A 13,989-nucleotide genomic window follows, 5' to 3' on the forward strand; every position below is an offset into this window, starting at 1 on the left:
GCAGAGCAATTCCCACCACCATCCCATTATCTCTTTTATTTTACATCTGGGACCTCTTTCCCAATCTGCCCTCATAAACCAAAATACACTTAAAATTTTCCAGCAGGACCATCCAAAAGCCACCCGGTCTGTTACAAAGTGGAGCCTTAAATGGCTTTTGGTACCACATAGGACAGACTCTTGCAGCACCTGCCCAAAGGATCTGCCACAAGTGACTACTGAATACAAGAAGCATAAACAAAACTTACCTACACAGTAAGTACCTTTATGTTGCCCAGATAGGAAATTAAAGGGTTTTCCTTGTTGCTTACTAGAAGCTGTCACATTTTTAAAACAAATAAAGCCTCGGCAGGGTAAGTGCTGCACCTAGGCTTTTGTGCTGCCCTCCTCCTCCTACCCCACCTGCGGCTCTGGGCTCCCAGCGGGACCCGAGCAGCTGGACAACGGCACGAACCGTGGGCTGACATGGCAGCAGCAATCCCAAGGGTTAAAGAGAAAGCGAGTCACCTTTTCTCTGCTGGCTCCTGTAGGTCCAGTTCTCGTCATCCTCGTCTACCTGCTGCACGCACATGGAGGAGAGCTCACCATCGCTGCGAAACAGCCTCTTTGTCTGCCTTGACAAGGAGGAGAAATTTATCCAGCTTACAGCACGCGAGAGGGAGCCTGGGTTTTGTTTGAGTTTGAAAGATCTCGAAACACACTCCTTTTTCATTTTCTTTCAAGCCAGCTACTGGCCTCGGTTCCAAACAGACCTTTCTGAAATTGTTCCTGTCCCCTTTCTCAGCGGTTTGTGTGGAAGGCTAAACAATTTCAGTGCGACTTCCGTCCAGGTTTCTTCTCGCTGCATTTAAACCAGCACCAGTATGGAGGTAGGTCACCGTGCCAGCGCAGCTCCCCTGAAGCTGTTTTGATACAGCGCTTAGGGAGCTGCCAAAGAAAACAAAGGGGAGAAAAGCAGCAGAAAGTGGCACCTTGCAGCAGCTCAGACAAGCATGTAACGGCTGAGCAGAATGTAGTACTAAGGCACGTGTTTTCCCCATTCTCCACTCAACAGCAAAAACTGTAGCTCCACTCTTCTCCCTGGCATCGCTCCTGGAGCGTGCATGCAATTCAGTCCTCTCTTCTGGCTCCTCAAAAACACTCCAGGCAGAGATCACGCCCCAGCGTGGCACAGTTCGGGAGGGACGACAGACTGACCACACTTGTGCCTCCTCGTTCTGGCTGCCCTCCTCTCCCTTAGCGAAAAGCCTGGTGAAGGAGCTCCGGGAAGACTCCTAACAATAAAACAGACTGCGTGGCTATCGCTTAGGATTAGAGTGAAATACGATAGGCTCGCTCTCCTAAAAGCACGACCGCAGAAGCAAAACTCCTCCTTTCCTCAGCCAGCTCAGTGGCAGCACAAACTTCTGAACCCTGTGTGCAGAAATAGAAAAGCACTTGTGCACCTCTGCAGACTCGGAGAGAGGAAAAATTAAATTCTGGAGCTTGTCAAGGCCACAACTATCCTGAACAGAGTGTGCTGAAAACATTAGTGCCCCTGTAACTGGTGGTACATTTAAAAAAAAATTAAATACAAGTGCATCGACACAAACAAAATCTGTGCATGAGCAGACATTTTCAGTGACCAGACTCCCACTGGTGTGACTGCAGCTCACAAAACAGGTTCCACTCCCAGCTGTGCTATGTTCTGTCACCTTCTCTTTAAACTAGCAGCTGGGAAAAGCAGTCCACGGTGTGAAGGTTTTAAAAAGTCAGGCACTACTGAAAGCTGCTGTACTGCCAATCGCTTGCCCTGCATGCCAACACCAATGCTGCTTCCAGGAGGGAGTAAACCTGGGAGGGGGAGAGGCAAAGGCAGTATTTCAAAGCAGACAGAAGCTGGCAATACTGAGGCATCCCAATTCCCGTGGGTTTTGACGGGATTTGTCACCAAGATGCAAGTTGACAAAAAACACCCAAGTTTGTATCTTGCAGCAAAAGAATAGACTTGAATGTAATGAGATACCCCATACAATCAGCTCAGTGAATCCTCAAGGAGATGCTGGTAGCAAGGAACCCAGGAGAAAAAACCAAAACAAACAAACATCCAACCAAACCCCAAAAAACCACCAAACCAAATAACCAAAACCCAAAGAAGTGCCACCTATCTGAAGAACAAGCATCAATGCCTAAACATCCTAATGGCTGCAGATGATGTTAGCAAAAGGAAAAGCAGCTTAAGAAAACAAGAGGACAGTGTTTCAGCTCCCAAGCTGTCAGTCAGATTTACACTATTGCAGAACACACCCCGACCCCCTGACAGATGCTCTCTCAGCCCTCTGGATTCTGCTGCACAGCCTCTTCAAAACCATCAAAAACAAAGGCTCCGGCTTTTTCTGAAACTTATGGTTCTCTGACTCATAATAAGAGGATAAGGTTTAACCCACTGACTGGGAGGCAAAAAGCTAAGTACTGTATCAGATTACCCTATGAATCAACCGGGCACACCAAAGTGACCTTTGGCTCCTACTACCACAGCACAATGGGGTGGCCAACTGTCTTCTGTAAATAATTTAATAGGCTGCATTTAAATTGAGCTTGCCCGGCGAGGTATAATGCATATGTACATACACAGGTCTTCCACCACTTCCCAAAGTCAGCAGTGGTGTGGTGGGGTTCGGAGGGGGCGCTGAGGGGGTGTGTGAATGGAAGCACATGCTGCTAACATTTGCTTTTCTTGCTATGTCATCAAGTCCTTCTATTTCGGAGTTTTTCATCTTAAAAAGACACACCATCCCTGATGAGACAAGAAATTTGGGTAGGGTTTGGGGGGGTTGTTTTGTTTTTATTCTTTAGATCTTTGCTTAAAAGAAGATTTTGAGAATGTGGGTGACATAGCTCTAGAGACCCAAACACCAGAATATCCACTTTGAAACAGTCCATGTTCAAATGGGCAGGATTTGACGTAAAAATCAAAGACCATGCTTGAAGTCAACTTAATGTTTCTTTTCAGAAAGAGCAAACATTTGGAATTGCCAGTACCACAAAATACAGAGAACTGTAAACTACCACGGCTATTACTGGCTAAATTATACAGAGCCAGATGTATAAAAACCCTGGTAGGAACTGTAGAATCACAGTCATCTTTTCTACACTGTACGTCGTAGAAACAGAAGATTAGAGAAAGCAACAAGAAGGAAACCCTTTCAGGTTAACCCAAAATGCCAGGGTAAAATCCCATAGACCTGCCCAGAGGTTGGCAGCGATTTGATTTTAGGAATTTTCCTGACCTGTCTGGAGCTCTGCCTTTGTATCACGGTGCTGAGTCACAACTTGATGATGCAAGGGTGAAAACATTGCTGCAGGTGACTGACCATAACATTTCCACTGTTACTGTAAATACAAAGTGGTGCAATGCTTTGCTCAGAGTTTGGTATCATTATATTTCATTGCAAGAAAATATCCATCACGATACTGTCATTACCACGGAATGCTTTTTATTTGTAGGTAATAGGAAGCTTAACATCAGCATATGTTGTTGCACATGTAGATCAAAAGTAAATTTCTCATGATCAAGAGAAAATAGCAATTATTGTTTCAAAAGCAATACATATTGAGGCATTAACACCAATGGAATTGCAGGTTAATCCATGCTTTAATCAGTAGCCAAATGCAAGGTCAAGGAGTTGGAAATCTTAGCATCTGACACACTTTAGAGGATTAAATTTAATTTTCTAAAACACTCTATAAAACCATTTCTGAAAAACAAGGTACGGTTCTAATAAGCTTAGATAATTTTCCAACCTATTTCCTCCCTTATGACATTGTCATACAAGTAAATGGGCTCCATATTTTCCAGGTTACACATGTAAAGATTAAGGCATTATTTTTGGTTCATCTCAGCAAAAACCAGGAAGGAATCACAGAAGAAGAAAACCAGGTAAAAAGTAAAAAGCTAAATTGGTTCCTCCCCACACACTTCTTTTTAATTATTTTTAGAGGTGAACAAGAGCAAATATGCATAGTCTCCCATTGGGATTTTTACCATCTATCACAACCCAATCGTCAATGAATTCTCTAAAAGTTAAGCACACACAGACATACTGCTCACAGCCACTGCATTCCCCTAAGGCCAGCAAACAAAAAAAAATTGTTGCACGGAAAAGGTTTCGGTTCAGTGTAAAAAACCAACAAAACAGAAAGAAGAAAAAAAAACCCAAACCCCACAGATGCTCTGGTTTTGGTTGGGAATTCCTACATTTTCTAGTCTATCGTTTCTGATGACTCAACCAGAGACTAACAAGGGCGATTCACAAGTACAGCTTCCTACGGCAGCCACTGCTCCAACAGCCCAGAGGACACCTCTCTCCCAGGCTTCCTGGGTGTTTGCCTGCAGGTGGTAACAACTCATCACCAGCCGGTCATAAAGCCATTTGCATGAAAATGGTGAAAAGCCCATTGAAAACATCTTGCCTGCAGCCTCAACCCTTCCTTACACAGCTCTCGCTGCAGCCATGGACCCTCCATCCCAGAAACTGCCCCCACACCGCTGGATCCTCTCCGTGTGCTCGCTTCCCCAGCACCACTCATCATCTCTGGGCAGAGATGCGTGGGAAATTCAGTAGCTCGTGAACCTGACCTCCGGAGGTCTTAATCTACAGCGTACCTGTTCTTATAGGTATCCTATACAATGCTCGCAAACCCGTAAAGTAATCCATATTCCTGCACGATTATTTACAGCAAAGCAGCCACCATTTTGGTATTACAACAGAGCCTGAAACTTCCAGTTAAATGGTGTCCCTTTCTGTGCAGAGCACATAGCGAGAAACTCTTTCCCTTCCAATGTGAATGGACCCGAGAGGGGAAAAAAATAGTAAAGAAGGAAAACGATCAAAAATGAAGTTACTTGCCCAAGACCACAGAAAGGATAAGTGGCAAAGCTAAGAAAAGAAAGTAGGTCTCCTGGCTACCAACCTTGCGACCTACTTAAGTAGGCCCTGTCTCGCACAAAAAGCAATGCCTATTAATTGCTTCTATCACAAACACTACAGAGCCTTTGAATGCCCTAATTACAAATTAAAATTTCCTTTCTCTTTTGTTACCCATTTTATCCTTTTAGGGTTGTTTTTTTTTTCAACTTAAAAATATACCATACCATAAATAAGCACCTAAAAGAGAATAGAGTTCTGCACTGTAGGACCACTTCAAGCATCCCACCCGTATTTCCAACTTTATTAAATCTGGGCGGGGGGGGGGGGGGGGAGGGGAGAGAAAAAAGAAAAAAAATCAGACTGCAGACAACCATAGAGGATATAACAGTTTTTGGACAGGTCTGTATGATTCATCTGCCACCAGCCTCTGTCCCTTCAACTTCTGTACCCTGGTACTTCATCTGGGCAGGCAATATTTTCTCTGATTTAATAGGTGTACTTACCTTGGTAAAGACATTTCTTAAAACCAGAGGGAGAGTTTCTGTAAAGCGCTAGGCTAAGCCGGGCCTGGTTATCCCTGCACCACCAGCTGCACGTCGGGGTAACTCCCTCCCAGCCAACCAAACTGCTCTTACTGTGGGGGAGGAACCCAGCAAGGAACACCAACAAGGCGCTCACGCAATTTGGTTCTTAGCAAAAAAGTAAGATATTTGTAGGAGGGGCAGAACAAACACCAGAATCGCCCAGAAACAAATGCTGCTTTTCTCTAAACTAGTTTGATGCCAAAAGAGCAGGCAAGTTAACTGCGCTTAAGACACCTACCTGCTTCAACCGGGTACAATCACAAGCTTTTGGTTTTCTTAATCAGCATCTTTCCAGAACTGAAGCAAACCCCAAATGTCAGAGAAAATCTGCTTCCAAGTATGCAAGGAGTTGGCAATCACTGACCGTGGGAGCAGTTTCAAGTACTGAGCTTTGCTGGGGAAGAGTACGATGGATATTCTGAGGGATGCAGGAGGAAAGGGCTCAAACTGCACTAAGTTTCAGCCCTGTCCGTACACAGCTGAGTTTTACTTCATGGCAGCCAGTAACTATTTTCCAAATAAAGCAGCTTATATTTATTGGCAAAATAACTCCTGCTCTCCTAGCACGCAGGTGCTAGGTGAAGGTTTACATCATCGTACAAAACCTAAGGGGACGAGTAGCAGGACTGTGATGAATTCAGACAGCGTGCAACTGTTGGGACACTTCAGAGGCAGCCCTCCTCACCAGCGCTGCGGGGCACGGCACCGCAACTCCCCGCGACAGGAGCTCCCAGGGCAGCGGGCGGGCAGGGCACGCAGTGCGGGCAGTGCGGGCAGTGCAGGCAGAGCGGGCAGTGCAGGCAGTGCGGGCAGGGCCGGCAGGTGGCAGCAGGGATCCAGCCGCCCGGCCGCGAAGCCCGCTCCAGCGCCCGAGGGGTGCCGGGGTTAGCGAGAGATGTAAACTGCGACACAGTTACGGTGACACACACTTGTGATTTAGCTTTTAGCAATTTGCTTAGAGAAAGCTGTTATTATCTCTGCTTAAAACGTAATTAATAATTTTAGTGTTTTTTGACGCGGGCGTAACAACTCACTAATTAAGACAGCTCTGCTACCAGCTCCCACTAACTGTGGGCGCTGCCTGGATGCCTACAGAAGTCCTCCTGAGTTGCGGGGCTCTGCTTTCATAACACAAAATCTTTTTAAAATCTCTTAACCAAAGGGTCACCTCCCCTCCAAAGCTGAGGCTTGGCCAGAGAAGTACTCCCCTCACAACCCGTTAGCCAACACATCCCAAGTGTTGATAGTCTGTGAAGATTAACTATCTAACTATTGAATTTTTGAGGAGGGAATTAAGTTTTCTGTCTAAAGAAGAGATGAGGTTTTCTTCCCCAGCCACTCATCTGTTCATTGCATCACCAAAAGTTATCAGTAACTGTTCTGATCAACACGAGAAGTTACTGACAGGGCCTGGGAGAGAAACTCGAGAGGTGCTACACAAGTAAGGTGGCATTCAGCACCCCGTTACTCCTGCCCCGCACTGACCCTTACTCCACCAGGCACCCACCTGCTCCAACCGCTGTCCCAGCTGACACGAAGGATGCTCCAAATCAAACCACCCTCTGCATCTCATCCGGCCGCTCCTACCTCCCAGGAAAGCTGTGTGCTTTTGTAATACCCTTTCCCTACTTCACATATGTTCCTCTCCGCTTTTGTTTACCTAACGCTCTTCAACACTCTGCAATGAACATGTGGATTTAAACAAATTCTGACTTTATAAATGCAACTTGCATTGCTTTGATCTAAATTGTAAGCTCAGCTTACTCTCTGCTACTACTTTACTCAACATATGCTATGTCCACATTAAAAAGGGCCTCAAATCACTTTTAATATCTGAATATGCACAAGAAACTTTGCAACATGCCAGTCACATTAGAAATTTAGAAATAAGAGATTTTGGTGAAGCACAGGAAATGTGTACTGGATCATCCAAGTTTCCTGTGGAAATGCTGACAACTGTACTAAAAAAACCTGGAGGCCAGTTAAAAAAAAAAAACTGTATAAAAACCATTTATTGACATGTGAGGACCATTCTGCCAGCACAAAAATACCCTAGACAACTAAATAAATGTCTTTCTATTTCCCTCTTCTCTGATTAAGAGGATACCAGAGAAACTACAGAGGGGAATACGGCTGTTTGCTTTGAGGTGGAAGCCCTCTGCTGGTTAACATAAACTAATTAATGCACTAATCTGAATGTTTTTGTAGATAACAGAACCACAAAGAACAAGAAAGGAGAGAGTGGCTAAAGCAGCAGCAGAGAAGAATCGTCGGTAATCTCAGAAATCCTCATTCTTCTTCATCTTATTTATTAAGTTCAGAAATGCAAAAGGTGTTTGGTTTCCTTTCTTTTCTTTTCTGCTGTTTGTATTTACACATGCCTGGACTTAGAAAATATGCAATTTAATAAATCTTACTAGGAACTTGCAATAATCAAATGCTGAAAAGGACTTTTAGAGCCCAATGAGACATTTGGGCAGACCTGACCATTCCAAGACCAAAAACATAGTTCCTATGTGTGTAATAACCAGCTCTCACTGTTTGACACGCGAAACACGGGACACTATTTCCTCCTATAGATACAAATGCTGTTCGCATACGTCTTTTTGTCTTGAGTCCTGTATCTTTAAAACATATTTCAAAGTTACTTCACAGCCAAACCAGCAAGATTATTTGACCTTACTGACATTGTACGTATGTCTCTTCTAGGAACCAAGCTAAGAATGTACTGTTTCTGTCAGCCACGCATAAATATTGAACTGCAGAAGACAGACAGAAGGCTTACTTTTGCATGTGTGTGTGCAGGTACAGGACTGCTGTCGTGCCTTTTCAGTTCATTTGTGAGTTTGCATGCCTGCTTAGCCTGATACGTGGTAAGTACACAGGAGTGTGTTGCAACTCTGGACAAAATTTGTAAATGAAACCCAGCCCCGCCACGCCTGGAGGAATGCTGCAATCTCCTCTCTTCCTCACAACAGGCTCTAGGTTAAAAGAAACTCATTTCTAGGCGGAGGATGAGCACAAGGAATGTTGCTGACACACAGCGAGGGGGAAAACACAGAGTTTGTGTCTTAGTTACTGTCCTACATAGTTATATTTAATCCCAACTAAAATAGCCCTATTAAAAGCTTGGTAAAAAATGCAAGAGAAAACTAAACTCCTAAAATAATGAACATATGGCCTAAGTATGTGTATGCGCTCTCTTTATATGGAGTCCCTGTGCATGTGCTCACTCCATATGTACACATCCATGCCGGATGCTCAGCAGGAGCACCAACTGTGACCAATGACAAAATTTTTCTAACCCCCCCCGCAATTTCCCCTTCTGCCATATACAGGCCTGAAATCAACCTTGACTCTTTTTTTGCAACCCTGAAACATTTTAACATTTTCCCCTACCAACAGCAGTTTCTAGCTGGAAAAAGACCCGAGAATACAACAGAATAATACACAGGGTCATTCTCGTAGAGCCTATGGTCCCCCCAGCAGACCCTATATAAAGCATTTGACACACAGGAAGGGTTCCTATTCATCAGCTGCCAAAACAAGGTGAGGACAGGAGGGAAAATGAAAGCCCAAATTATCCTCAGTAGAAGAGAAGACAGGATAAATAAGGCCATTCACGCTGCCAGCAGGAATAATCTGATGCTGCCTCTCAACCACCAGCATGTGAAATAATCAGCCTCACCAGAACAGCTGGTTAGTTGCAGTTGAAAAAAACGAGAGTGTCAATTCTTAAATTGTTGCTCTTTGCTCACAGCACAGAGAAAACCAAATCAAGGCTTTGCAATCTTCTGTAATTTGCACCACAGCTTCTTGTTTACATATCTAAAGAAAGCTCACCTTCTGGCATCCCACTTACTTAGTGTAATACAGGGTGGGAGGGGTAGAAAGTGAAAGAGAAATCACGTATTATTGAAATTACAGGTGTAAAAAATGTTTGTTCATCAGATACTAATCTGCTGAGAGCCCAGTGGATGTCTCCCACAATACCAGCACCCCAAATCAACCTCTCCCAAGGAGGAAAGAGTTTAGAAAGCAGACTTACTGACTTCCCACAGCCAATGCCAACCACCAATCACTATTTCAGGCGGTTTCATCAAGGCAAAGAAGATTCACACCTTGATAGTTATTTTTAAATGAAGTCGCCCTGACATTTCAATATTAACCGGTGGACTAAATTACAGGCTTAGTCTTCACCTAGGGCTTTTTCCTGCCCACAAGACAATCTGCTTGCAATACCCTGCTAGCCTGAAAGCAACTCTAGGCTCCTCATCACGCAGGTTCTTCAAAGCCTTCCTCTTCAGATGCCTGGAAACCAGGTATCAATCCTGATGCATCATTAACCCCCACACACACCTCCTTCAGCGCGCCTCCTCCTATGGCCAATGCCAAAATGCTGCTCCTATCTGTACCGGTTTTTTCTTCTTTTTACTAAATGAAGTAAAGCAATTGGTGCAACCGGCAGCCCATGTGCCAGATCCAGTATTTCATGAGGTCTTTCACCTTCTCCTTGCCAGAAACAAGGAACATGGCTTGAGCTCAGTAACTGAGCTTGCACACTTACATAGGAAGAAATGGAGCAGTGGGAGATCTCCACAAGGACAAGCCCAGGTCCCAAGGCAGTGCACCACAACAGCGATATGTCTTTCCATCTTTCAGGAGGTAAAGGGTGAGGAAAAGAAGTGGGACCCAAAATGGAAGCTAAACCCTTTCTTACTGTATTCTCTGTGTAAGCAAAAGTAAAGGCCACTAGACATAAAAGGAAATGTCAAACTAATTTAAATAAAGCACATCCCCAAAGCAACATATTCAACATATGCTTTAAAAAGAAATTACAATGAAAATGTAATTGCTGTGTTTTTCACCTAGTTCTGCCTGTAAAGTCAAGCCACCTTCATCAACATGAAACCTGCTGCACTGAACGCAAATGGAAAACAAATGACATTGAGAAGTAAGAGATATTTATTATTTCACTTCCAATAAACATTCCTTATTTACAAGCATCTGGCAACTGCCAGCAGTAGAAACAGATGCCATATAGATATTCCTAAAGAAATATGAGTACAGACACATGGGATTACACAAAAAATAAATTTATGCAGAAATACTTATTATCTAACCACGTGCTCTATCGCATACCACATTCTTGTTATGCAACCAAGTTTATTCACCCGGAGGAGTCCGCTGACAAATAAGGAGAATGTTTCATATGTATTTATTCATCAAATAAAAATAACAATGGTTTGTAGATGGGAACTACCACCTTCTTTTGATTCACATGCCTCCCATGCTACCTGTTTTAAACTCATCAAGTTGACAAGATTATCAAGATTGCTTAAAGAGCCAATATTTCTCCGTGGTACTTTTTTTTCTTGAAATAGCAAAGTGGAAAACATGCTGGCTTTCTCAGCCACCTTTGGCATAGAGATAATGCCATGCTCTGTGGTTAATTGCTAGCTCTTCTTCCTCCAAGGCACTGTGAGTCATCTCTGCTTTCCACACTGGTGTCTTCCAAACAATTCTGGGTAAAACTGTGCTAGTTCATTCTCACCAAAGACATTGTATGAGAGCACAATTACACAGAAGGGATCACATATTAAACAAGTTTTTTTAAAACATTCCATTAAAAAATGTGCAAGGCAAATACTGCAGTAACTATTAATCAAGTCTAAAAATAAATTAAAACTGACTTCATGAAAGACGCCTTGGCATTTGCCAGCATTTAAAGCTTTTCCTTCAAGTACGAGCATGGCCACAGCAGGATTTGCTCCTCTCATCCAATGGCACCTTTTCCAAGCTTAGACAAACAGATGTGAGGAGACGCTTTCAATCTTTCCTTGCAGACACTATTGTTTTTTCATTACGACAAAGCGTTACTGAGCTTGGCGGCAGAAACCACCCACTTTCAGGAACTCTCAGTGTAGTTAATATTCTTCTGCCTAACAACAGATGCCTTGGTCTAAGGCTGTTTCTACAGGCTGTTGTTACTGCACTGCACCCAGCTGACCTTCATTTATGAAGGGCTGCTCTGGTTACAGGATCTTGAGTTATTCTGTTTAGTTTAGGGCCAGCCAAAGCCAACAGACTGACAGCTCTAAAGATGACTCGGGGCGGGGGGAAATCACAGCTTGGCTAAAATATATGGTACCTGCCAGCATCCTTCAGCAATGAATGGGCCATCTTAAAAGACATAGTTTAGTTGTCAAGTTAGTATCCTGCACGATTTCTCTTAAAAAAAAAAAAATGAGGAAAAAAAAAGTGCCACTTCGTAGACACTTATAAAACAACTAAGCAAACAGACACAAAGCAGCTCATTTATGGCTCCCAAATTCTGGGCTGCTTGAGGAGTCTCTGTGAGCATCTTGGGGAAAAAAGTTAGGACAGCCCCCAGAGAGTGCTTGCAGCCACCCTGCTGGGTAGTCAATGGGATGTCCCCTCAGGTGGGATCATTGCAAATTACTTTTTCTTTTGCTCTCAAGCAAAGCCAGAAAATAAATTTCTCATCTTTCCCTGCCCTCTGCAGGCTTGTTCCTGTGCTGGAGCACGGCAGGGCTCCTCCACGTGCAGGCACAGCCGCCTTGGGGACTGGCTGGGACTCTGCACCACGGCCTTTCAGAAATGCTGGGATTTAATCTGAATCACTGCAGCGAGCCAACTTAAAGCCCCAAAACAGCCGTGTCAGCACAACTGAAGGGACAGCAAGCTGAAGGAGAAGGGTGGACACAAGCACTGAAAGAACAGGAACTTCTTCAGAAGCAGAGCGCATCAGGTTAACCAGCCATATCCCCAACGCTACATCTATCCAGGGGTTTCTGCAAACTCTCCAATTCTCTTCTGGCCAATTCAGGGTATTGATAAGGAAAAGAAGGTCAGAGCAGAGTGCTTTCCTGGATCCCTATTCAACTTGTACTTTAAAAAAAACCAACCAAAAAACCCACAAGCTTTGCTTTTCAAACAGAACTCTTCTTTGGAGGAAAATCTATTTGCAGTGGTATTTTGAAAATAAATAGTGTTTTATTTTCACCGTGTGTGGGAAAGTGACACCTGAAGTCTTCGGTAGTTTTCAACACAGGAAAAAATACTAAAGAAACTCCATAGTGGGGTGAGGTCAGGGTTGGGCAAAGAGAGCACTCAGAACATTTATGTGAATTATATCACCAAAAAAAATTCAAAACACTTCATAAAAATGTGTGGAAAAGTCATTGCCAGAGCAGAAAAGGAATATGGCATCCAAGATCACAGGAAGGTCATTACTGGATGCAGACTTTTTTTTTTTTTTTTTTTTTATGTTTGGCAATCAGTTTTGCTATGCTGGAAGTTCTCTGCTGTGCTAAGAAGGTTTCATTGTAGCCAAAAGCATCTCAGCAACCAGCCAAGACAGGGATCAAGGGAGGGAAATACTATTAGGTTCTCCCCAATTCAGGAGAGGATGAAGCCAAGGTAAATAATTTGAGCGTGCCATCTTCCGAAGTTAACTTTTCTTCTAGTTCATAGGTTATTTCTACATTGTCAGCCAACTATTAGACATTACAATTTGTTAGGGCAGCCCGCTGAAATTAAGTGGAAATGTATTTCCACCTTAATTCCAGGGAACCTTATTTCCTTTACAAATTTTTGACTCTAGGCCCCCTTGGCAAAGTTGTTGCCTGCTGCTTGGCTTTCAACACTTTTTTTTTTTTAAATGGAAACCTTCACCTCCAGACCTTACTGCAGAAAGCCACTACAAGACAGGGCAGAAAATACATTTCTGTACTAGAGTGGCAAGCACGGAGAAGAAAAAAAAAAAGGACAAGTCATTCATGTGAGCGGAGGGTAGGACAGGCATCCCTGGCCCTCCAGCCCTGATGGAAAAGAGATGTCACTGCCTTGCAGCCGAGGTGAGGACACAAGCTCCCTCCTCGACCAAAACACATAACAGGAACACACCCCTTCTCGGAAAAACAGCTCAAGATACAGCCTGAAATATGCTCCTTGCCTTCAGCAGCAGGTCCCCTAGGCACACACTCATCCTTTAGGCACTACCAGCTAGTTTTAAGCCTAGAGAGGGCTGTTGCCTTTGCATGTCTTCAGCAGAGGTTCATCTGCAGTTGTCCTACAGGTTCTGCCTGTAAAACTGGGTCTGCCGTCTCCTTGCAGGGAGGCTGGCCTCCTTCCTGCCTTCTCTTCTCATCCCACAGCCTCTCCATAACGACTGCTTTCTTCTCCAGTGATGGACACTGTTAGTCAGAGCCACACAGTGACACATAAGAAAATATCTTTAACCTCATCGAACATTTTCTCCAGTATCATTCCATCTCCATACACAGCTTCCCAGGATAGTGCAAGTGGAAAACTAAACCGAGGAAGGCAAGGTAGCACAGAGCAAGCACACTGCCGCTCTGAAGGAGCGTGGGGGAACACCATGCATGTGCACCCATTCCCCTGCCTTCCTCAGCACTCAGCCAGTTTCTGCAAAATTCAGGATGAATCATACTTGTGCTGCTTCTTCCCAC

General features: G+C 44.0%; 1 protein-coding gene across 12 annotated transcripts in view; it reads right to left on the reverse strand.

The window, feature by feature from the left end:
* The window catches only part of NHSL1 (NHS like 1), a 185,025-nt gene that overhangs the window by 106,874 nt on the left and 64,162 nt on the right, over positions 1-13,989 (reverse strand). For 2 of the 12 annotated variants that reach the window (XM_054821334.1, XM_054821333.1), the window contains exon 1: positions 508-1,241. The exons of 9 other annotated variants lie outside the window; for them this stretch is intronic. In XM_054821334.1, the coding sequence (XP_054677309.1) occupies positions 508-712 (205 nt within the window). In that variant the 5' untranslated portion in view covers positions 713-1,241. Of the gene's footprint in view, positions 1-507; positions 1,244-13,989 lie in introns of those variants that run through there. One more of the 12 variants, XM_054821343.1, reaches the window with a different exon arrangement.

The sequence above is a fragment of the Grus americana genome, chromosome 3, assembly GCF_028858705.1.
Source record: "Grus americana isolate bGruAme1 chromosome 3, bGruAme1.mat, whole genome shotgun sequence".
Lineage (NCBI taxonomy): Eukaryota > Metazoa > Chordata > Aves > Gruiformes > Gruidae > Grus > Grus americana.